The sequence below is a fragment of the Schistocerca nitens genome, chromosome 4, assembly GCF_023898315.1.
Source record: "Schistocerca nitens isolate TAMUIC-IGC-003100 chromosome 4, iqSchNite1.1, whole genome shotgun sequence".
NCBI lineage: Eukaryota > Metazoa > Arthropoda > Insecta > Orthoptera > Acrididae > Schistocerca > Schistocerca nitens.
The window spans coordinates 223568355-223594789 of record NC_064617.1 but is presented as its reverse complement, the minus strand read 5'-3'; the positions used below and the strand labels follow the sequence as shown (position 1 = coordinate 223594789).

General features: G+C 44.9%; 1 protein-coding gene across 2 annotated transcripts in view; it reads left to right on the top strand.

The window, feature by feature from the left end:
• The window catches only part of LOC126253073 (transmembrane protein 184B), a 143572-nt gene extending 117590 nt beyond the window's left edge, over positions 1 to 25982 (top strand). The window contains exon 10 of one of the 2 annotated variants that reach the window (XM_049954166.1): positions 25538 to 25982. In XM_049954166.1, the coding sequence (XP_049810123.1) occupies positions 25538 to 25770 (233 nt within the window). In that variant the 3' untranslated portion in view covers positions 25771 to 25982. The remainder of the gene's footprint in view (positions 1 to 25537) is intronic. The other variant, XM_049954165.1, reaches the window with a different exon arrangement.
• The last annotated feature ends 453 nt before the right edge of the window (positions 25983 to 26435 follow it).

The window sequence follows — 26435 nt, the reverse complement described above, 5'->3', positions numbered from 1 at the left end:
GGCAATTTTTACCTCTCTATCTACATTATTGCATGGTTTATTAAGTTTTCAAATTTATACTGACTTATTGATTACCCGGTATTAAGTCGTTCATAACATTCAATGCATTTCAACATTCTGGAACTGCTTTCACAGTGTTTTGTAGTGTTAGATTTAAAAAGTGTGCAAGGCAGTACACAAACATAGCTCTCTTCTCCATTTCCATAAACTTTGCCTGGACACCATTATATAATCTGGCCATGTTAGCTGAACCGTCAAAGCATGGCCCCTACAATTAGATGTAGGCAAATCAACTTGTCTTAAAATGTTGATAATAATATCAAACAGAGCCTTAGCTGTGGTACTTTGTATTGAGTATAGCCCTACAAAATATTCTTCTATCTCTAGCAAAGCATCAACAAATCTTATACAGATACTAAACTGCTCTTTGGTGGCTATGTCTGTTTCGTTTGCTATTATTGCAAAATACTCTGCATTCTTGATATCCTTCCAATAATTTTCTAAGAAGTGTATGACTTAAAATGGCCAAAATTTCATTTTGCACATCATGGGATGTCCATTTGTAAGTTTCATGCTGTAGCCATATTAAAAGTAGCTGGCTATCTTCACATTGAAGGCATAATAAATTGCCAAAGTTACTTGTTTCATCAGTATGACCATGTATTGCAAGCCCCTGCACTGTTAAATAACGGAGGGAAGATATGATTTTTAGTAAACAAGCTCAGTTTTCTTTCATTTGTGTCAGTTTTTCTTTGGAAACCTGGCTAAATACATTGACATTCGATTTTAAGGATTTCAATTTCAGTACAGCTTCTCTGTGGCAGCCCAATGCTTCATGCACTTTCAACTTTTCTACCCCTTTCTTCCAGTTCCAAAAACCAGTTTCCATGAAAGTTTTTTTCCATTTTGTGAGAAAACTGAAAACGATTTTCTTCAAACATTTGTCTGCAAATTTTGCAAAAAATAACATCTTTTACCTTATTGTAATCGATCCATGCAAATTGCTGTATCAAAGAGGGCTGATAACAGCATTGTTTTTTCCGGGAACAGTGTTTCTTGTCACCGCCACTGTTCCGTCACTATCTGTGTCTTTGTTGTCACACACAGCACCACTAATGCTGGGTCTAGCTTCACCATCGCTAACACTTGTCACATTTCTTCCTAATTATAAACTTGTCCATTTTAAGGGACGAAAGACTAACAACTGAACTGAGTCACAGTAAGACTAACTGACCGCTGGTGATGCCCAGCTCCGGAATATTTACGTTCGCTGCCAAAATTAGCTGTGGCCTGCGTAACAGTACTGTGTGCCTAACAAGAAGTAGCCATGTAACAATAGTGTTGATCATTGTCATGGACGGCTCCAGGGAGGGGTGGCGGGGGGGGGGGGGGGGTGCGAACCGTGCCATCGCCCATGGTGAGAATAATTTGGAAATACAAATTATTCATAAAATCCAGGGTCTTATTAAAAATTTTCTATGGTACAGAAACAGGGTGCTCCGATTTATGAAAGAAATGTTTCCTCCAACAAAAATGGCTTAAAATGTTGTTGTTGTTGTGGTCTTCAGTCCTGAGACTGGTTTGATGCAGCTCTCCATGCTACTCTATCCTGTGCAAGCTTCTTCATCTCCCAGTACCTACTGCAGCCTACATCCTTCTGAATCTGCTTAGTGTATTCATCTCTTGGTCTCCTTCTATGATTTTTACCCTTCACACTGCCCTCCAGTACTAAATTGGCGATCTCTTGATGCCTCAGAACATGTCCTACCAACCGATCCCTTCTTCTAGTCTAGTTGTGCCACAAACTCCTCTTCTCCCCAATTCTATTCAATACCTCCTCATTAGTTATGTGACCTACCCAATCTTCAGCATTCTTCTGTAGCACCACATTTCGATAGCTTCTATTCTCTTCTTGTCTAAACTATTTATCATCCATTTTTCGCTTCTATAAATGGCTACACTCCATACGAATACTTTCAGAAACGACTTCCTGACACTTAAATCAATACTCGATGTTAACGAATTTCTCATCTTCAGAAATGCTTTCCTTGCCATTGCCAGTCTACATTTTATATCTTCTCTACTTCAACCATCATCAGTTATTTTGCTCCCCAAATAGCAAAACTCCTTTACTACTTTAAGCATCTGAGTTCCTAATCTAATTCCCTCAGCATCACCTGACTTAATTTGACTACATTCCATTATCCTCGTTTTGCTTTTGTTGATGTTCATCTTCTATCCTCCTTTCAAGACACTGTCCATTCTGTTCAACTGCTCTTCCAAGTCCTTTGCTGTCTCTGACAGAATTACAATGTCATTGGCGAACCTCAAAGGTTTTATTTCTTCTCCATGGCTTTTAATACCTACTCTGAACTTTTCTTTTGTTTCTGTTACGGCTTCCTCAGTATACAGATTGAATAGCATCGGGGAGAGGCTACAACCCTGTCTCACTCCCTTCCCAACCACTGCTTCCCTTTCATGTCCCTCGACTCTTATAACTGCCATCTGCTTTCTGTACAAATTGTAAATGGCCTTTCGCTCTCTGTATTTTACCCCTGCCACCTTCTGGATTTGAAAGAGAGTATTCCAGGCAACATTGTCAAAAGCTTTCTCTAAGTCTACAAATGCTAGAAACGTAGGTTTGCCTTTCCTTAATCTTTCTCCTAAGATAAGTTGTAGGGTCAGTATGGCCTCACGTGTTCCAACATTTCTACGGAATCCAAACTGATCTTCCACGAGGTCGGCTTCTACCAGTTTTTCCATTCGTCTGTAAAGAATTCGCATTAATATTTTGCAGCTGTGACTTATTAAACTGAAGTTCAGTAATTTTCACATCTGTCAACACCTGCTTTCTTTGGGATTGGAATTATTATATTCTTCTTGAAGTCTGAGGGAATTTCGCCTGTCTCATACATCTTGCTCACCAGATGGTAGAGTTTTGTCAGGACTGGCTCTCCCAAGGCTGTCAGTAGTTCTAATGGAATGTTGTCTACTCCCGGGGCCTTGTTTTGACTTAGGTCTTTCAGTGCTCTGTCGAATTCTTCATGCAGTATCGTATCTACCATTTTATCTTCATCTACATCCTCTTCCATTTCCATAATATTGTCCTCAAGAACATTACCTCTGTATAGACCCTCTATATACTCCTTCCACCTTTCTGCCTTCCCTTCTTTGCTTGGAACTGTTTTTCCATCTGAGCTCTTGATATTGATGCAAGTAGTTCTCTTTTCTCCAAAGGTCTCTTTAACTTTCCTGTAGGCAGTATCTATCTTACCCCTCATGAGATAAGCCTCTACATCCTTACATTTGTCCTCTAGCCATCCCTGCTTAGCCATTTTGCACTTCCTGTCGATCTCATTTTTGAGACGTTTGTATTCCTTTTTGCCTGCTTTATTTACTGCATTTTGTATTTTCTCCTTTCATCAATTAAATTCAGTATCTCTTCTGTTACCAATGGATTTCTACTAGCCCTCGTCTTTTTACCTATTTGACCCTCTGCCGCCTTCACTATTTGATCCCTCAAAGCTACCCATTCTTCTTCTACTGTATTTCTTTCCCCCACTCCTTTCAATTGTTCCCTTATGCTCTCCCTGAAACTCTGTACAACCTCTGGTTCTTTCAGTTTATCCAGGTCCCATCTCGTTAAATTCCCACATTTTTGCAGTTTCTTCAGTTTTAATCTACAGTTCATAACCAATAGATTGTGGTCAGAGTCCACATCTGCCCCTGGAAATGTCTTACAATTTAAAACCTGGTTCCTACATCTCTGTCTTACCATTATATAATCTATCTGTAACCTTCTAATATCTCCAGGGTTCTTCCATGTATACAACCTTCTTTTGTGGTTCTTGAACCAAGTGTTAGCTGTGATTAAGTTATGCTCTGTGCAAAATTCTACCAGACAGCTTCCTCTTTCATTTCTTTGCCCCAATCCATATTCACCTACCATGTTTCCTTCTCTCCCTTTTCCTACTCACCCGTGACTATTAAATTTTCGTCTCCCTTCACTATCTGAATAATTTCTTTTATCTCATCATACATTTCATCAATTTCTTCATCATCTGCAGAGCTAGTTGGCATATAAACTTGTACTACTGTAGTAGGCATGGACTTCGTGTCTATCTTGGCCACAATAATGCGGTCACTATGCTGTTTGTAGGCGGTCACTATGCTGTTTGTAGTAGCTTACCCGCACTCCTATTTTCCTATTCATGCACTGTAAATGTATCACTGACTGCTGCTTTGATCTTAAAGACATATTCACAGCAAAGAGATGAATGAGTGTGATATGTGAAAATAAGGCATCATTTATGAAATATATTGTGGGAAAAGTAGACTATACCATAAGGGGAGGGTGGCACTTGACATGTTCGTGCGGGGCGGCAAAATCCCTGGAGCCAGTGCTGATTTGTGTGGTGTTGTACTTAGTGATTGTCAATAGAATTTACAAAAATGAATGAAGAGTCTTTAATGTTACCTAGTGCTTCTAGTACAAGCTGCTAGCAGGCTGCTGTGGGAGGAAGTGGAGCTCGTCCTAGCAGCCAAAGTGCTGCGAGCTCATGGTGAGCTTTCATTCCCCGCATACCTCCATACAATAAAAGTGTGCGAATAGCACAGACGCAGGGGATAAACCCTGTCATGACAGTTCATCATATGCAGAGGTTAGAGGAGTAGCAGAAAGGAATACGCTATAGCTCGTAAAATCGGAATTTTTTTTTCCCGTACATAATCATTACATACTATTGTGCAAGTTTTAACAAATTTCCCAGTAAAGGATGAGGAAGGGGGAGAGAGTGGTGAGAAATGCTTGTTTGAATATTGGGGGGGGGGGGGGGGGGGCACTAAGTACCTTGCCTCCCTAAATCGGCGCCACTGCATCCTTTGCTTGTTTCAGCTTACCCAAGTCCCATCCCCTTAGTTTTGTACCTTTCTGTGATTCTTCAGTGTGTCTGCATTTCATAACTGCTAAATAATGGCCAGAGTTCATCTCTGCCCCTGGAAATGATTTATATTTTAATACCTGCTTTCTAAACACCTTTCTTACTGTCATGAATCTATCTGAAATTTTCTGTTGTGCCTTATTACTAATTACTAGTCAAATGAGGGGGACAAGTATTACGAGGGGAGGTAGTGATCATAAATGTGTGGATGGAGATGATATAAAAGTAATAGGAGTTTGTTGACAAATGGCTTTCAGATGCATTGCCAAAATGTGGATTAATATTGATGCCAGTAACAAAACTTAGGACTGGGATATGAGTGAAAATAGTAGTGCATTGCTGAGACTAGAGGACCGACATGGAAAATAACATCAGAAGAAAGCTTGAGGGCAAGAGAATGAGGAAGGGGGTGACAATGGATGTAGGCTAGTGGATATTTTGGCCAGGAGAACTGCAGGATGAAGACTGCAAGACAGATCCCACCTGTGCAGTTCAGTGACAGAAGATGCAAGTAGCAAGAGTCGTGCAGAAGCTGTTAAAGTTATTGGCATTGTTGTGTGCAGCTTGTTCAGGAATCAGGTGGTTCAGTTTGTGGGTACCTAGTCTGTTTGTTAATTATGAGTAGACAGCTTGTTAGTTGAGATAACTGCACCAGCATCTCCATTAGGACAACTGTAATGTATTCTGTGTCAAAAAGTCTATCCTGTACAGCCTTTACACCTATGGAGCCACATGTCCAGTAGGAAGCAAAAGTTAATTGCACATGCTGATAGGATTACCAGAACCTCCACAGATGTATATTATCTTGTACAGTTAATTCCCAGAACAGGTCTCCTAAACTAAGTCTTCCCACAACTCTCACAAACACTTTATCAATGCTAATCAGCCACCAACCAATGGTTTATCACTCAGTATCACCCAGGAAAGAGAGACGGTTAAGGTTTAAAGTTCGGTAAAGTTGAAGGTCATTAGAGATTGAGTGAGAAAGGAAATTAGTTGTGTATGTGTCCTTCCAAAGGAGCTATCCCTCAGTTTGCCCCAAGCAGTTTAGAGAAACTAAGGAAAAAGTTAAATATGGTAACCTGATTGGGAAATGAAACCTGTCCTGAACTTGATCAGTACCACCAGTCTTTGAGACGCTCAGCCATATGCTCCCCCTGTAGTTGACCACCCGAGATGGGGGATACGCTAATTGATATCCTGCCTTCCTCCCCAAGTGGATGTATATCACATACCAAAACTATCCTCTGCCATAATCCATCTCTATGCTAGTGTCCCAGGACTCAGTCCCTTATAGATGACCCACATGCACAATGTCCACAATATATCAACCCATCACGTGACGTTACTGGTACCTTATATGTGGTCAGACATAGTGCTGTGTGTGAAAGAAGTCACAGTACTGGCCAGCTGTGTATAACTGTTGTTGTGCAGCAGTATAAGTAAGTGCTACAACAAACAAACCAGTCTATCAACATTAACAGTTACATTCAAACTGTGTATAGCTGCCAGATCTGTCAACTGGTTTTTGAGTAAGCTATACACCATTTGGATCCTCCACATTAGCACCAAATCTTTAGAATGCCATAACTTCCTTTCCTCCTACCCAATCCATTACTTTTGCCCTGTCAGCTCCCATCTCAACTTTGTACTGCTCTTTCCTCATTTCTTTCTCTCTCTTAATATACCCCTTTGGTATATTGTTATTATGAATGTTAATCCTTATTTCATCATTTCCACTAAAGACTGTCAGTATCCCACTCACTTTTGCCTCTCAGTACTTCTCAACTGTCTTCATGTCTTGTTCACCTTATTCGTCCTGTGCCTCCCACGTCACACCCCCATACTCAACCACCACTTGTCTGGCCTGGCAACCAAATGTCAACAGTGTTGCTGCTACAGAGATGAGCACTTGGGATTTTCTGCATGTGTATGAGAAAACTCGAAAACAAATGAGCCTACATAAATCTGTAAATGTTCATATGTGCCACTCATGGTTCATCTGCAAGTTCTCTGTCTTCAACACTCTTTTCTATTGTTTTTGTTGCAATCCTCAATACAAGCCAACATTTATTGAATATAATTAATTTTGTAACAAAACATTAAATTTGTCTGTTAATCCACAAACCTAAAAGTAATAGTTCTCAGTGGTACATTAATCTGAACCACAACAGAACCAGATACGACACAGTTTCTAATTAAGTTGAACAAAGTCCGAGCACTACTTTACTTTTAAGCACACATTTAGTAATCAAATTCCCATTGATAACAGCTACTGATGAAGAACTCATCACTAGACAGCCTTACATTTGCTGTGGATGTGCATGTGACTGACCTGCAATATCAGCCATATTCCTTCCACAGGTGCCCTTGCCGGACATGGCCAGTATCACACATATCAATACATACGTATCTTCCATTCACAAATCTGGCAGAGTTACAAAATCCCCCCAGCCCTCCCCCTTTGAACTGACACATAGGGCTTATATGTGCCCAGTGGTGCAGGGATAGATGACATGGTGCAAATGGCTGGGAGCTGGGGTACATCAAGGTGTCTGGAGATACAGGCAGCAATGGTGCTGGATCTGAAGTTCCTTGTATAGACCCAGAAGCATCTCCAAAGGATGAGGCTGGTCCACTGATTCAGTTTTTGGTAACGCCAGATCAACATCCATGGGTGTGTTCTGCACCTTGTGGGAAGGACGGACCAACTGACCATCCTCTGTGACCCAGGAGTGGAGAAAGCTATATTGTTGTTGGGAGATGGAGGCGACTTTGGATTCCTTGATTATAGGGCTCACTGAACAAGGTACCAAACTGGAGGTAGTTGTGCTACTAGTGCAGCACTCCATCTGCTGTAGCCAACAACACCCACTGATGTCCTTGCTGTTCCACCACAGACCACTTGTCTGTACAAGGCCAGTAGATGTAATGCTGTGCCAGTTGCTTCATCCTAGAAATCACTCACTGGGATTAATGCAAGAGTTGGAGCACCTAATATTGCCAGGGATGACAGCACCACCACCCATCATCATTCAGCACCACACCTTGCCAAGCCTGAAGTTGGCGCCACTGACAAAAAAAAAAAAAAAACAAGAAAGGCCAGCTGGTTTTGCGTCTGAAAACTTGTTAGCCCAACCTGACCAGACATATTGCAGGACTCGTTAAAGAAGTGGGGTCATGCCAAGACATTGTAGCAACATTCTGGGGAAATTATAGGGAACTCATCAAACAATAGCTCCTGCTTGCTGTCTAATGGTAAACAAACTGTTTCCTGGCAGTCAAATTTAGGATTAGGACCTCTCAGAAGGTGAGACTGCACGTAAACTTTAGAAACCTGAGCAGAAGTATGGTAGTGAATGGAGTATTGGAAATTTGTCAAATACAGTGTCCATCAATGAAGGCAATGCACTGTACATTTTGGCATTTTAGCCACTGAAATGATGAGTGATTGATGGTTGAAGATAAGATTAAATTTGCAACCACACAACAATATTCATACTTTATGGACACTAAATATAATGTCAAATGCTTCCTTTTCAATCTAAGAACAATTTTCCTCAGCTAGAGTAAGAGTCTTTGATGTAAACATGATAGCCCTCATCTTGCCATTCTCTAACACATGAGCCAGAAAAGCCCTAATGCCATGTGGGGATAACTTCACTAACCACACTAATGGCAATTGGGGCTGGTAAGACACAAGTCAGTGGGCTGATTAGAGGGACAACTTTTAAAACTTCTGAAAAGCCTAATGGCATTCTTTAGGGGAAGGGGTTGAGCTATGGAGGCTGCCTGGGAAATAAGTCACACATAGTGATTCATTTTTCATAGAAATACCTGAAGGTCCTTAACAAATTTAAGATAAGGCATGTTTTGAATAGCCTCTATATATCCTGTGATGGGTTGATGGCCCTCTTCACTCAGAATGTAATGTAAATAAGTAACCGCTAGTTGGAAGAAGGCACAGCTGGAAAAGTTAATGGAAGGCCTTTCTCTGCAAGAGCTGCAGGAAAACAAATGTGATTGTGTAAATGTCTGTCTGTCATATGACCAGTGACCATAGTATTGCCAAGAAACTTCACACAGTATGGAATTCCTGCACTAGTCTACTCAAGAAACTTCTGGAAAATTGCAGAGGCATTGGCTGTATCAAAAGGTAACCCATTATATTGATAAAGTTAAAATGGTTTGTTCAAAACTAATATCTTCCATGAATCCTTGTCAAGAAGCAACTGAAAATATGTCCCTGTTAGCTCAACTTTTGAGAATAGCTTACCTGATAGAAGTTGAACAAAAGAATTCATCTGGATGAGGCAAGGGTTAGGCATCAATGCCCACTGATTGCAGGAAACAACCTTAACCTCATCATTACTGGCCAAATAAATAGGGTGGTGATCTGCAAAATCTTGCACTTGCTTTCAGCTTGAAAACAATGTAGGCTTGAAAGTCAATTGATTTCCCCCAACCAAGTTCAAACAGTGCCAGAAACTAAAAACAAAGAGTGCCATTGTAATGTAATTGGGTAGATAAATAATCTACTCACCAAATGGCAGCACAAGAACAAACATATAAAAGGTATTACAGTTTGCAGGCTTCTGGACACAATGGCTCTTTTTTTCTGACAGAAGGGTTGAAGGGGAAAGAAGAGGGGAGAAGGAAACAGACTGGCGAGGTTTAGGAAAAGGGGTAGAGTTCGGAAAAATTGCCCAGAACCCCAGTTCAGGGGAGACTTACTGGATAGGATCCAAAGGAGAGACTGATAGTTGACAATCTGAACCAGACGAGATTTGAAAACCTGAGAACTTCAAGGTGGAAAATGGGGTAATATGCAAGAAAGAGATATCTGATAAAGCATTGTGCTTGAGTTAATAAGAGCAAAAAGCTAAGTGCATTGTATGTGATACAGGTGGGAGGGGGATGACAAAAAATAGACAAGTCAGAAAATAAAAGATGTATGAAAGAAGAAAGGAATAGTCACTTTGAAGAAATGGAGACAACAAAGAAATTAACATAAATTATGGCCAGCTGGTTGGTGAGAAACAAGGACATGTAATGTCAGTTCCCACCTGCAGAGTTTTAGGAAACTGGTGTCTGGGGGGAGAATCCAGATGGCGCACATGTTGAAAAAGGCACCAAGGTCATGACTGTCTTGCTGTAGAGCATTCCCTGCAACAGTATATTTTGTGTTGCCAGTATGCATCCTCTGCCTAAGCCCATCCATCCTAACTGATAACTTGGTCATAGTCATGCCAATGTAAAAGGCCAAACAGTGTTTAAATTAACAGCTGGTGTACCACGTGTCATTTTGCAGGTGCCTCTCCCTTTGAAGTATATATATGCCACTTATTGGGCTGATATAGATGGTGGTAGGAAGTTGCACAGGCCAAGTTTTGCAGCTGGTATGGTCACAGGGCTAGGAGCCATAGGGTAGGGAGATGGGTGCTTACACCAGCCTTGTAACTGGCAAAACATATACTATCAAAGGGAGAACCATCTATGTGAACGCTGTTCAGTCTATTACATCGGTCGGCATGACTACCACCAAGTTGTCAGTTCGGAAGAATGGGTATAGGCAGAGGTTGTATACTGGCAACACACAATATCCTGTTGCAGAGCAAGCTCTACAACATAACATTCATGACCTCAGTGCCTGTTTCACTACACTTGTCATCTGGATTCTTCTCCCAGACACCAGTATCTTCTGAACTCTGCAGGTGGAAACCGACACTACAACGTGTCCTTGGTTCTCACCACCCACCTGGCCTTGTTGTTGTTGTTGTTGTTGTTGTTGTGGTCTTCAGTCCTGAGACTGGTTTGATGCAGCTCTCCATGCTACTCTATCCTGTGCAAGCTTCTTCATCTCCCAGTACCTACTGCAGCCTACATCCTTCTGAATCTGCTTAATGTATTCATCTCTTGGTCTCCCTATACAATTTTTACCTTCTACACTGCCCTCCAGTACTAAATTGGTGATCCATTGATGCCTCAGAATATGCCCTACCAACCGATCCCTTCTTCTAGTCAAGTTGTGCCACAATCTCCTCTTCTCCCCAGTTCTATTCAATACCTCCTCATTAGTTATGTTATCCACCCATCTAATCTTCAGCATTCTTCTATTCTCTTCTTGTCTAAACTATTTATTGTCCACGTTTCACTTCCATACATGGCTACACTCCATACGAATACTTTCAGAAACGACTTCTTGACATTTAAATCTATACTCGATGTTAACAAATTTTTCTTCTTCAGAAACGCTTTCCTTGCCATTGCCAGTCTACATTTTATATCCTCTCTACTTTGACCATCATCAGTTACTTTGCTCCCCAAATAGGAAAACTCCTTTACTATTTTAAGTGTCTCATTTCCTAATCTAATTCCCTCAGCATAATCACCCGACTTAATTCGACTACATTCCATTATCCTCATTTTGCTTTTGTTGATGTTCATCTTATACCCTCCTTTCAAGACACTGTCCATTCCATTCACCTGCTCTTCCAAGTCCTTTGCTGTCTCTGACAGAATTACAATGTCATCGGCGAACATCTACATCTACATCCATTCTCCGCAAGCCACCTGACGGTGTGTGGTGGAGGGTACCCTGAGTACCTCAAAGTTTTTACTTGTTCTCCTTCGATTTTAATTCCTACTCAGAATTTTTCTTTTCTGTCCTTTACTGCTTGCTCAATATACATATTGAATAACATTTGGGATAGGCTACAACCCTGTCTCACTCCCTTCCCAACCACTGCTTCCCTTTCATGCCCCTCATCTCTTATAACTGTCATCTGGTTTCTGTACAAATTGTAAGTAGCCTTTCACTCCCTGTATTTTACCCCTGCCACCTTTAAAATTTGAAAGAGAGTTTTCCAGTCAACATTGTCAAAAGCTTTCTGTAAGTCTACAAATGCCAGAAACATAGGTTTTCCTTTCCTTAATCTATTTTCTAAGATAAGACGTAGGGTCAGTATTGCCTCACGTGTTCCAACATTTCTACGGAATCCAAACTGATTTTCACTACGACTTCTACCAGTTTTTCCATTCGTCTGTAAAGAATACGTGTTAGTATTTTGCTGCCGTTGCTTATGAAACTGATAGTTTGGTAATTTTCGTATCTGTCAGCACCTGCTTTCTTTGGGATTGGAATTATTATATTCTTCTTTAAGTCTGAGGGTAATTCGCCTGTCTCATACATCTTGCTCACCAAATGGTAGAGTTTTGTCAAGGATGGCTCTCCCAAGGCTATCAGTAGTTCTAATGGAATGTTGTCTACTCCTGGGGCCTTGTTTTGGCTTAGGTCTTTCAGTGCTCTGTCAAACTCTTCACACAGTATCATATCTCCCATTTTATCTTCATCTACATCCTCTTCCATTTCCATATTGTCCTCAAGTACATCACCCTTGTACAGACCTTCTATATACTCCTTTCACATTTGTGCTTTCTCTTCTTTGCTTGGAACTGGGTTTCCATCTGAGCTCTTGATATTCATACAAGTGATTCTCTTTTCTCCAAAGGTCTCTTTCATTTTCCTATAGGCAGATCTATCTTACACCTAGTGAGATATGCCTGTACATCCTTACAATTGTCCTCTAGCCATCCTTGCGCAGCCATTTTGCACTTCCTGTCGATCTCATTTTTGGGACGTTTGTATTCCTTTTTGCTTGCTTCATTTACTGCATTTTTATATTTTCTCCTTTCATCAATTAAATTCAATATATCTTCCGTTACCCAAGGATTTCTACTAGCCCTCATCTTTTTACCTACTTGATCCTCTGCTGCCTTCACTATTTCATCTCTCAAAGCTACCCATTTTTCTTCTACTGTATTTGTTTCCCCCATTCCTCTCAATCATTCCCTAAAGCTCTCCCGGAAACTCTCTGCAACCTCTGGTTCTGTCTGTTTATCCAGATCCCACCTCCTTAAATTCCCACCTTTTTGCAGTTTCTTCAGTTTTAATCTACAGTTCATAACCAACAGATTGTGGTCAGAGTCCACATCTGCCCCTGTAAATGTCTTACAATTTAAAACCTGGTTCCCCCCCCCCTCCGCCCCCCCTTGCGGGTCCGGGGTAAGAATAGGCCCGAGGTATTCCTGCCTGTCGTAAGAGGCGACTAAAAGGAGTTTCAACCGTTTCAGCCTTCCATGTGATGGTCCCCCTTGGAGTTTGACCTCCATTTTTCAAAATTTTACAGAAGTACGAGCCTTTTGGGGAAGGACGCCTTACGTGGTGTATCACTGGTCCTCAGTGCACTAAGACCTTGGCACTCAGCATTGTAACGGCGTTGTAACCACACCCACTATTCCTCAAATTGGGCCTAAACGCCTGATGGGTTGCACAAGTTACGCCCATAATGCGTCCCCATCTGCACCTACGATCATGATGGACTTTCCATGGCACCCGAAATCCAGCACGGTAGCCAGCCCGTTGTGGTGGGGTCATCATGTACCCTCTAGGTTGTAGCCCCCTGACTACACAGGGATCGAACTGCCGATACCTGAGCTGTACCCTCCCCACGTCGGCCAAGGAGTAGATGCCCGTCTCCTTGGGGCATCAGGACTCCCGGCAACGGTCATCCTGCCAGGTGGCCCTTGCTGAGGCTGGGTGGCGCCCGTGGGGAGGGCCCCTGGTCGGAGTGGGTGGTACAGGGCGGACGTTTCGCAGATGAAACGTCAACATGTATCAGGCCGCTCTGCAGCCGAGTCTTTTAAAAAGAAAGGTACTGTCTCTGGTTCTGGTTCTCCTGCCCTTTCCCCCTTGGCCACTCTCTGGGAGGAAGGACAGGCCCGCCGGCTGGGGGCGAAGTACTTCCCCTGCTACTTAGTCTGTTCTCGGACCGATGGGGGGACGTTCGCCACCTCCAAGCCCATGTTCTTTGTCCGGCACATCGAGGACATCTTCAGGGAAATTGAGGCTCTCAGTAAAATGCGTTCGGGGTCCGTTCTTATAAAGACCACCTGCGCCACACAGTCGGCGGCGCTCCAGGCATGCGACTGACTAGGGGACATCCCAGTGTCCATTGTCCCGCATCTGGACGCAGGGGGTTATTTTTCACCGGGACCTCCTGCTGCAATCTGATGAGGAGCTCAGGGCCAACCTGGAGGGCCGAGGCATGCATTTCCTCCGGCGAGTCCAGCGCGGCCCCAAAGACCGTCGCGTCGACACCGGGGCCTTTATCCTCGCCTTCGAGGGGGACGATCTCCCGGAGAAGGTAAAGGTGATATGCTACCGGTGCGACATGCGACCTTATGTCCTGCCTCCTATGCGCTGCTTTCGGTGTTTGCACTTTGGGCACATGTCGTCACGGTGTGAGGCTGAGCCCCTTTGTGGTGATTGTGGACGTCCTCTTCGTGAGGAACATACATGCATCCCACCACCTCGGTGCGTCAATTGTCCTGGCATCCACTTGCCTAGATCTTTAGACTGCCCCGCATATCAGATGGAGAAGAAGATTCAAGAATTAAAAACTTTGGATCGTCTCTCTTATTCTGAGGCCAGGAAAAAATATGACCGCCTCCATCCCGTGACATTGACAACTTCGTTTGCCTCAGTCGTGTCCACTCCTTCCACAGTATCCTCACCCCTATCCTGTCCCCCCTCCACCTCCTCACCCCATCCGAGGTCTATGCCTCCACCTCCCAAATCCCTCCCTTCCAAATCCTCCTCCCTCACGGCCCCTGCCCCCTCTGCCCCAGGGGCCACCCTTCCTCCTCCTCCCCCTCCGCCGCCTGAGAAGCGATCCTCTTCTCAGGCGTCCATCGGGGAAACGATCCGGACCCCGGCTTCCGAGGTCCGGCGTTCCAAAACGGACCCCGCACGTGAGGACCTTCTTCGGGTCCAGCCCACCATCCCCGTGCCTCATCAGACTTCCAGGAAGGCCTCCAAGATGAAGTGTTTATCCCCCTCTCCACCCCGGCACGTTTCGTCTGATGCTCCATCCGTGAGTCGCTGCTCCCGGCCGTCCTCAGTTTCGCAGGGACGCTCTGCTGCCAGGCGCTCAGCTGGCCTCTCGTCGGCGAATGATGCTGCCCCTCCTACGCAACCCGGGAAAGCGGCCGCAGCTGGCGATGACTCGATGGAACAGGATCCGCCTCCCGCCGGTTGTAGTGTTGTTCCCTCGAAACCTGGCCCTCCGCGGCCGTCGAGGTGACCAGCTCTTCCCCCGTCTCGTTCCCCCTCTTTTTTGACTAGCGATGGCCTTGTTACATTGGAACATAAGAGGTATTCGATCTAATTGGGAGTAATTACAATTGCTCCTCCGCCTGCAATGTCCGCTCGTCCTTGGTCTCCAGGAAACCAAGTTGCGCCCAACTGACCGTATTGCCCTTACCCTCTATACCTCGGAGCGGTATGACCTCACCCCTGTGGACGGTATCCCAGCTCATGGTGGGGTCATGTTGCTTGTTCGGGACGATGTCTGTTACCATCCCATCCCATGGACCACCCCACTCCAAGCAATAGCTGTCCGTATTACTCTTTCTGCTTTTAATTTTTCAGTTTGTACCATCTACACTCCATCGTCACCCGCAGTTAGTCGGGCTGACATGATGCACCTGATTGTTCAGCTTCCTCCGCCGTTTTTATTGTTTGGCGACTTCAATGCCCATCATCCCCTTTGGGGCTCTCCTGCATCCTGTCAAAGAGGCTCACTCTTGGCAGATGTCTTCAACCATCTCAATCTTGTCTGCCTCAATACTGGCGCCCCGACTTTCCTCTCGGACTCTACTCATACCTACTCCCACTTGGACCTCTCGATCTGTTCTACCACTCTTGCCCGTCGGTTCGAGTGGTATGTCCTTTCTGACACCTATTTGAGTGACCACTTCCCCTGTGTTGTTCGTCTCCTGCACCACACCCCATCCCCACGTCCTTCGAGCTGGAACATACCGAAAGCTGACTGGGGAGTTTACTCCTCCCTGGCGACCTTTCCGGACCACGATTTTCTCAGTTGTGACAGTCAGGTCGAATACCTCACGGCTGTTATCATCAATGCTGCCGAACGTTCCATTCCTCGTACTACCTCTTCTTCACATCGCGTTTCCGTCCCCTGGTGGAATGAGGCTTGTAGAGACACTATCCGTGCTCGACGACGTGCTTGACACACCTTTCGCCGCCATCCTACGTTAGCGAATTGTATTGGATACAAACGACTCCGAGCGCAATGCCGTAGAGTCATCAAAGACAGCAAAAAAGCTTGTTGGGCCTCTTTCACCAGCTCCTTTAACAGTTTTACTCCCCCTTCTGTCGTTTGGGGTGGCCTGCGCCGGCTGTCGGGCATTAAGGCCAACTCCTCGGTACCTGGCCTGACTTCCAGTAATGAGGTCCTTGTTGATCCTGTGGATGTCTCCAACGCCTTCGGCCGATTTTTCGCGGAGGTTTCAAGCTCCGCCCTTTACCACCCTGCCTTCCTTCCCAGGAAAGAGGCAGAAGAGGCTCAGCGACCTTCCTTCCACTCGCTGAATCTGGAAAATTATAATGCCCCCTTTACTATGCGGGAACTCGAACGTGCTCTTGCACTGTCCCGGTCCTCTGCTCCGGGGCCAGATGTCATTCACGTTCAGATGCTGGCACACCTTTCTCCGGCAGGCAAAAACTTCCTTCTTTGTACCTACAATCGCGTCTGGACCGAAGGTCAAGTCCCCATGTGTTGGCGTGACGCCGTCGTTGTTCCTATACCCAAACCTGGGAAGGATAGACACCTTCCTTCTAGTTACCGCCCCATTTCTCTTACAAGCTGTGTCTGTAAGGTGATGGAGCGCATGGTTAACGCTCGGTTAGTTTGGATTCTTGAATCTCAACGGCTACTTACCAATGTTCAATGCGGCTTTCATCACCGCCGCTCTGCTGTTGACCACCTTGTGACCTTGTCGACATTCATCATGAACAACTTTTTGCGAAAGCGCCAAACGGTAGCCGTGTTCTTCGATTTGGAGAAGGCTTATGATACCTGTTGTAGAGGAGGTATCCTCCACACTATGCACAGGTGGGGTCTACACGGTCGCCTGCCTCTTTTTATTGGTTCCTTTTTAACAGATCGAAAGTTTAGGGTATGTGTGGCTTCCGTATTGTCCGACGTCTTCCTCCAGGAGAACGGAGTGCCTCAGGGCTCCGTCTTGAGCGTAGCCATTTTTGCCATAGCGATCAATCCAATTATGGATTGCATTCCACCTAATGTCTCGGGCTCTCTTTTTGTCGATGACTTCGCGATCTACTGCAGTGCCCAGAGAACATGCCTCCTGGAGCGCTGCCTTCAGCATTGTCTAGACAGCCCATACTCATGGAGTGTGGCAAATGGCTTCCGGTTCTCTGAAGAGAAGACGGTTTGCATCAACTTTTGGCGATATAAAGCGTTCCTTCCGCCATCCTTCCATCTCAGTCCCGTTGTTCTCCCCTTCGTGGAAACAACTAAGTTTCTAGGGCTCACACTGGACAGGAAACTTTGTTGGTCTCCGCACGTCTCTTATTTGGCTGCCCGCTGTACACGTTCCCTTAATGTCCTCAGAGTTCTTAGTGGTTCATCTTGGGGAGCGGATCGCACTGTCCTGCTTCGCTTGTATCGGTCCATAGTCCGATCAAAGCTGGATTATGGGAGCTTCGTCTATTCGTCTGCTCGGCCATCCCTCTTACGCCGTCTCGACTCCATCCACCATAGGGGGTTACAACTTGCGACCGCAGCATTCTACACTAGTCCCGTCGAGAGTCTTTATGCTGAAGCTGCCGAATTACCATTGACCTACCGGCGCGACGTACTGCTTTGTCGTTATGCCTGCCGGCTGTTGTCAATGCCCGACCACCCCTCTTATCAGTCCTTCTTCGCCGATTCTCTCGACCGTCAGTATGGGTTGTATGTGTCTGCCCTGCTGCCCCCTGGATTCCGATTTCGTCGCCTGCTTCGACAATTGGATTTTGCCCTCCCTACCACCTTCAGAGAGGGTGAGAGCCCGACACCACCTTGGCTCCAGGCTCCGGTTCATATTTATCTCGACCTCAGCTCGCTCCCGAAGGAGGGTACTCCGGCTGCAGTGTATTGCTCACGGTTTGTCGAACTTCGTGGGCGACGCCAGTCACACCTTTATTTACAGTGATGGCTCCAAAACTGACGATGGTGTCGCCTGTGCCTTTGTCGTCGGGGCCGTCGCCTTTAAATACCGGCTCCTCGACCAATGTTCCAGCTTTACGGCTGAGATTTTTGCTCTACATCAGGCCATTCAGTATGCCCGCCACCACCGCCATTCATCATATGTACTCTGCTCTGATTCACTCAGTGCTCCTCAGAGCCTTGGAGCTCCATATCCGGTCCATCCCTTGGTGCAACGGATCCAGCAGTCCCTCCATTCTTTTGCTGCAGATGGCTCTCCTATCAGCTTTCTGTGGGTTCCCGGCCATGTAGGAGTGCCTGGGAATGAGGCTGCTGATGCTGCAGCCAAGGCTGCAGTCCTCTTGCCTCGGCCAGCCTCCCATTGTGTCCCGTCGTCTGACGTTAGTGGGGTTGTTTGTAAGAGGCTTGTGTCATTGTGGTGGGATACTTGGTCATCACTTCAAGGAAACAAGCTCCAGGCAGTAAAACCGTTCCCAACTGCTTGGACAACCTCCTCCCGACCATCTCGGTGAGAAGAGGTCCTTCTGACCAGGTTGCGGATTGGGCATTGCCGGTTTAGCCACCGCTACCTGCTCTCCGGTGACCCAGCCCCGCAGTGCCCTTGTGGTCTTGCATTAACAATGTGCCATGTTTTATTGTCGTGTCCCCATTTTAGTCAATCTCGTGTTGTCCTGTCTCTGCCATCTACTTTACAGGATATTTTAGCTGATGACGCTCGAGCAGCTGCTCGTGTTCTTCGTTTCATTCTTTTGACTGGCTTGTCCAAAGACATAAAACTCTTTCACTTATTTTATCTGCATCTTTGTAAGAACTTTCTGGTGTCCCCCCCCCCCCCCCCCAATCCCCCCCTTGAGTTTTACTAGATTCTATGTGCTCTAACAATTGTGACTGGGCGCTAATGACCTCAGTAGTTGAGCGCCCTTAAACCCCCCCAAAAAAAACCTGGTTCCTAAATCTCTGTCTTACCATTATATAATCTGTCTGATACCTTTTAGTATCTCCAGGCCTCTTCCATGTATACAACCTTCTTTTATGATTCTTGAACCAAATTTTAGCTATGACTAAGTTATGTTCTGTGCAAAATTCTACCAGATGGCTTCCTTTCTCATTTCTTACCCCCATTCCATATTAACCTACTACATTTCATTCTCTTCCTTTTCCTACTACTGAATTCCAGGCACCCATGACAATTACATTTTTGTCTGCCTTCACTATCTGAATAATTTCTTTTATCTGATCATACATTTCATCAATCTCTTCCTCATCTGTGGAGCTAGTTGGCATATAAACTTGTAGTACTGTGGAAGGCGTGGACTCCATGTTTATCTTGGCCACAATAATGTGTTCACTATGCTGTTTGTAGTAGCTTACCCGCACTCCTATTTTTTTATTCATTATTATACCTACTCCTGCATTTCCTCTATTTGATTTTGAATTTATAACCCTGTATTCACCTGACCAGAAGTCTTGTTCCTCCTGCCACTGAACTTCACTAATTCCCACTATATCTAACTTTAATCTATCCATTTCCCCTTTTTAAATTTTCTAACCTACCTGCCTGATTAAGGGATCTGACATTCCATACTCCGATCCGTAGAACGCCAATTTTCTTTCTCCTGATAATGATGTCCTCCTGAGTAGTCCCTGCGCAGAGATCCAAATGGGGGGCTATTTTACCTCCGGAATGTTTTACCCAAGAGGACGCCATCATCATTTAACCCTACAGTAAAGCTGCATGCCCTCGGGAAAAATACGGCTGTAGTTTCCCTTTGCTTTCAGCTGTTCACAGTACCAGCACAGAAAGGTCATTTTGGTTAGTGTTACAAGACCAGATCAGTCAATCATCCAGACTGTTGCCCCTGCAACTACTGAAAAAGCTGCTGCCCCTCTTCAGGAACCACACGTTTGCCTGGCCTCTCAACAGATACCCCTCCATTGTGGTTGTACCTACGGTACAGCTATGTGTATCACTGAGGCACACAAGTCTCCCCACCAACGGCAAGGTCCATGGTTTGTAAGGGGCTGCATGTGTTAAGACACACATTTTAAACAAAGCACAGAACTCAGATTATTAACATAACATGAGACGGAAGAGGTTTACTTACTATTGAGCTGTTGATGAAAAAAGTGAGTGAGGCATAGTTGAAAGAAAGAAATTTTTTTAAAAAATGTTGTGTTTCTCACTTTTGCAACTTGCAAACAGTGGTCTCATCAGTCGTTGCTGATGTTGACAGTTTGTCATAAACCAATACTGTTTCATATCTTTTTGTTAAGCATTGTGTGAAGCAGAGCAGCAGGAATCTCAGAATTTGTTTTACCTCTTCATTCTGAAAGTCCTTGCAGACTCCAACATTTCCAATTCTCCAACTTGTACCTAACATTCACCAACCCCCAGATCATAGCTTATATAAATACTTTTGTCCCACATCTTCTTCCCTCCTCTTTTCTGTTTACTATACACATTATCTCTCTGTCTTTGTACGAGATCTACCTATGGCTTTAAACCATTACAGCCTTCATCAACAACAGATGACACACACACACACACACACACACACACACACACACACACACACACACACACACACACACGTGCGGCTGCAGTCTCAGACAACTGAAACCATTCTGTGAGCAGCCGGCCGGTGTGGCTGAGCGGTTCTAGGCGCTACAGTCTGGAACCGCGCAACCGCTACGGTTGCAGGTTCTAATCCTTCCTCGGGCATGGATGTGTGTGATGTCCTTAGATTAGTTAGGTTTAAGTAGTTCTAAGTGCTACGGGCTGACGACCCATAGTGCTCAGAGCCTTTTTTTTTCACTCTGTGAGCAGCAGCACCAGTGCATGATGGGTGTGGTGACTGCATGGGGCTAAGGAGGAGGCTGGGGTGGGGAGGGGGAGGGATAGTATGGTGGGGATGGTGGACAGTGATGTGCTGCAGGTTAGACGGGGAGAGGTGGGGAGGAAGGGGGGAAGTAGTGTAAAAGGAGAGAAGTAAAAAGACTAGGTGTGATGGTCTGATGACACCTGTGTAGTGCTCGCATGGGAACAAGGAAGGAGCTGGATGTGTGAGGACAGTGACTAATGGAGGTTGAGGCCAGGATGGTTACGGGAATGTGGAATGTATTGCAGGGAAAGTTCCCACCTGCATAATTCAGAAAAGCTGGTTTTGGTGGGAAGTATCCATATGGCACAGACTGTGAAGCAGTCACTGAACTGAAAGATGTCATGTTTGGCAGTGTGTTTAGCAACGGGGTGGTCCACTTGTCTCTTGGTCACAGTTTGTCAGTGGCCATTCATGCAGACAGACAGCTTGTTGGTCCTCATGCCCACATAGAATGCAGCACAGTGGTTGCAGCTTAGTTTGTAAATCACTTGACTGGTTTCACAGATAGCCCTGCCTTTTAAGGGATAGGTGATGTCAGTGACCGGATTGGAATAGGTGGTGGTAGGAGGATGTGTGGGTCAGGTCTTGCATTTAGGTCTGTTACAGGGGAATGAGCCATGAGGTAAGGGTTTGGGAGAAGGGATTGTGTAGGGATGGACGAGCATATTGTGTAGGTTCAGTGGACCACCAGAATACCACTGTGGGAGCGGTGTGGAAGATAGTGGGCAGGACATTTCTCATTTTAGGGCACGATGAGAGGTAGGGGTGGCTGGAATGTACAGAAGGGACTGACCACCCATGGTTGTCACATCTGCAGTGAAGAGCAGTCCCTCTCGAAATATACCGAGGGTCTCACTGAAGTCTTCATAGACTGTAATTATCCTCCCAACCTTGATACAAAAACAAACCTTCCGTGCCTTATCTTTCCAGTCTCCCACCATCTCCCGAAGTCCCACCGTCTGGCCACAGAGGAGCATTCCCCTCTTAACTCAGTACCACCCAGGACTGGGGCCACTGAATTACATTCTCTGCCAGGGTTTCAATTACCTCTCGTCCTGCCCTGAAATGAGAAATGTCCTGCCCACTATCCTCCACACCCCTCCCACAGTGGTATTCTGGTGGTCCACTGAACCTACACAATATGCTCGTCCATCGCTACACAATCCCTTCTCCCAAACCTTTACCTCATGGCTCATTCCCCTGTAACAGACCTAGATGCAAGACCTGACCCACACATCCTCCTACCACCACCTATTCCAATCCGGTCACTGACATCACCTATTCCTTCAAAGGCAGGGCTATCTGTGAAACCAGTCAAGTGATTTACAAACTAAGCTGCAACCACTGTGCTGCATTCTATGTGGGCATGAGGACCAACAAGCTGTCTGTCTGCATGAATGGCAGCCGACAAACCGAAGCAAAGAAACAAACGGACAACCCTGTTGCTGAACACTCTGCCAAACATGACATCCTTCATTTCAATGACTGCTTCATAGCCTGTGCCATATGGACCCTTCCCACCAACACCAGCTTTCCTGAATTGCACAGGTGGGAACTTTCCCCACAATACATTCTAAATTCCCGTAACCCTCCTGGCCTCAACCTTCGTTAGTCACTGTCTTCACCCATCCAGCTCCTTCCGTGTTTCATACCCAGTCTTTTTACTTCTCTACTTTTCCGCTACTTCCCTCTCCCCCCCCCCCCCCCTTCCCCACCTCTCTGCTGCCCCCCGTCTAACCTGCAGCACTTCACTGTCTTCCACCCCTACCATACTATCCCTCAACCTCCCCACCCCAGCCTCCTCCTTACCTCCCCCAGTCACAATTGGGCGGAGGATGTGGGGACAGTAGATTAACATAGGCTGAGGCTGGGGTAATTTTGTATTGTAAGGATAACTCATATTTGCACATTTCAGAAAAGCTGGTGGCGGAGGGACAATCCAGATGCAGCCATTGGAATCAAGTATGTTATGTTCAGCAGTTTGTTATGTTCAGCAGCATGTTATGCCACAGGGTGGTCTACCATCCTCTCACCCACAGTTTGGCAGTGGCCATTCATCCTGGTGGACAGCTGGTTGGTAGTCATACCAACCTTTCAGCAGAAGAAAGGACAGCCAAATACAACCTCAAAACACATCCTGACCAAATCATCCTACCTGCCGACAAAGGTCCCACCACTGTCATTATGAATCACAGTGACTATCTGGCAGAAGGCTTCTGCCAGTTATCTGACTCCCCCACCCATAAATTCTGCCAGGGTGATACTATCCTAGAACTCCTTCTACATGTTTCTCAAAATCTACAAACCCAACAATCCTGGATGACCCATTGTAGCTAGTTCTTTTACCACACTGAAAGAATTTCGGCTTTCAGTGACCAATATCTCCAACCAATTGCCCAAAATCTAGCCTATCACATCAAACATGCCAACCACTCCCTTCACCGACTCCATCATCCCCACCCCTTTACCTTTTGGATTCCTAGTAGTCACTGTTGATCCCACTTCCCTATACTGCATCATCCCTCATGCCCATGGTCTAGCCACTGTTGAACATTACCTTTCCTACCATCCTTGAGACTCAAAACACACTACCTCATTTTTCATACACCTTACCAACTTTATCCTAGCATACTACTACTTCTCCTTTGAAGGGAAGTTATATAAACAAATCTGTGGCACATCCATGGGCACCTGCATGGGACCCTCCATTACCAGCCTGTTTAGCCTCCAAAAACCCCTAACCCCTGGTCTGGTTCGGGTCTTTAATGATATTCTTGTGATCCTCTAAGACACCCTAAACTCATTCCTTCACAATTGGGCCTTGACCTGGGCTCTCTGATGGCTCCATCCACACTTCTGACCACATAAAACCCACTGACCACCCACCGACCAGCATTTCAACAGCTGCAATAAAATCCACCAACCACCAACAGTACTGGCATATGAACACCTGCCATCCCTATGGAAGGTCGAGGTGAAAGATCTACCCAATCCATCCACCCAGCACTTCCAATTCCAGTCCTGTCACAGGCTTATCCTACCCCATCAGAGGCTGAGCCATCTGTGGAAATAGTCATGACATATACCAGCTCTGCTGCAGTCATTGCACAGCTTTATACATTGGTATGACTACCACCCATCTGTCTACCAGGATGAACAGCTATCGCCAAACTGTAGCCAAGACCTTGATAGACCACTCCATGGCACAACATGCAACTGAACATGACGTGCTTCACAACCTAGGCCATCTAGAGGCTCCCCTCTATCATCTGATTTTCTGAACTGCGCAGGTGGGAGTTACCCTTACAACACATTCTCCACTCCCAAAATTATCCTGGCCTCAACCTATGGTAACCTACTGTCCCCACGAAGTCCACCCAACAGTTTCTGTCTCTCTGAGCTATTGCCTCCTTCTCCCTCTCATCTCCCATCCTATTTATTTGTAATCCTCTGCTAATGCATCTGCTCGTCTTTCCCTGTTCCTCTCCTTTTTTGTTCCTTTTTTTCCCACCTCCCTGTTCATGTCCCCTCACCCACACTGTGTGTCAGCCTCCACCAATGCATCTGGCTGTCTTTCTTCTTTCCTGCCCCTCACCTTTTTCACTCCCCCTCCAAACCTCCATGCCCCACAGTCTCCTAACACAGTACCTAGCATGTTTGTCATGTTTCCAGGTAGTTCCTGTACACTCTGCTAGACAGTGCTCTTCTTCACCCTCGCCCCCCCCCCCCCCAACACACACACACACACACACACACACACACACACACACACATACCCTGCTATCCCTCCCCCTTTCTCCACCCAATCCGGACTACTACTTTCATTCAATGGGACATTTGCATTCTGGCCTGACCTGCATGAGTTGTACTTGTGTGTGTGTGTGTGTGTGTGTGTGTGTGTGTGTGTGTGTGTGTGTGTGTGTTTTCTTTTCTGAAGATGATTTCGGTTGAAAGCTAAATGAGTAACAGTCTTTTCATTGTGCCTGTTTGCAACTCACTGTGTCATATTTATTGTGAGCAGCAATCTATTCTTTCCCTAATATTGTTAACTAAATAATTAAGTACCAAAGATGATGTGCATAGTCAAAGACTGGTAGAGCTGCAATATATGTTACACCATGCATCCATCAACTGCAAATTTCTGTCAGTTCTGTCTTTAAACTATTTATGAAGTGTGTGTTGTGAGTTTAGAATCATTTCCATGTTAGAATGCATTTAATTCTACTTCTTTTGCTATTTTGTTATTAGTGACAGAAAGAAAACACAAAAAGATAAGAGCAATAGTGTTTCATGTATCCACATTTTTCAAGAGAGAGTTAGTAGTAGAAGCTCATTCTCATACAGAACTTGCACTAGCACTGTTAACTGCTAGGAGATTGCAGCTGAAGTGTGTAATGTGAAAACTGGCAATTTTGAGTTGCATTCTTAGTGTGTCTCAGTGTAGAACAAATTGGGCAACAGATTTCATTCATGCACACTGCTCTATCTGCAGGTGAGACATTCTTATACTCAAATCACACCCAGGAAATGGTGTGTGCTAATTTCTTTCAAACACATGTATCTGATTCAAATATTCAGAATATAATGTTGTATATTGATGCTATGATACATTGTGTTACAGGAGGCTCAGACTCACAGCGTGGCATTCGTGTCAGCAGTTATGATCCAGATGATCCCTCTTTGGCAGGTTGCGGAAATGGTAATGGTGTTAATGGTTACGGTCCTGTATTAGGAATGGGACTAGCTAATTCACGCAGACATACTTCACTATCTGGTGGTCAGCGAGTCTCTACTATCAGTGCAAACTACAATGAGAAAACAACACTTCTGAGTTCTGATGATGAGTTCCAGTAGTTTTTTATTTTTTATAATGGACACCTACTATCAGATGTTGCCAAATGTATGCTGATCTTCTGGGTTAAGAAACCCAGTTAATGAGCAGTATTGCTATTATGGTTGTTACAATAACTGCTGAGTTTCTAAACTTGGTGGCTGCATGTTATCAACAAACCTCATTGTAGAGAGCACCATTTACAAATTTTAAGATTGTTCCAAAATGTTGTGTAAATATGCAAGTGTGTATTGGAACTTCGTTGCAAATGCTTTGATGTATTAAGTCTGCATGTACATATTATTCCTAAATGACTTTTATAAAAAAGACACATTCCACTACAAGCCACAACAGTCTTGTTATCATTTTGTCCATTTTTTGTATGGTGTTCTGATGTCATAAAGACTCAGACTATTTGGTCTCAGCAGGACTGTTTGAAAATCTGCATCTATCAGTGACCCAAGAGAAATTAAAATAGTTCTGGGTCAGTCGTATTTATGTAAAAATTGTGTGAAAACTTTGCCTGACATTTACTGGTACCAAGACCACTAAATGACAAATTAATTCTTACGTTTTGTTCATTTTATTGTTATTTCATTATTTAATAGGTTTCATTCATGTTTCCATACTTGTATCACTTTATCCATTCATGTGTATGAAACTGATATAAATAGAAAAAATTGAAGCA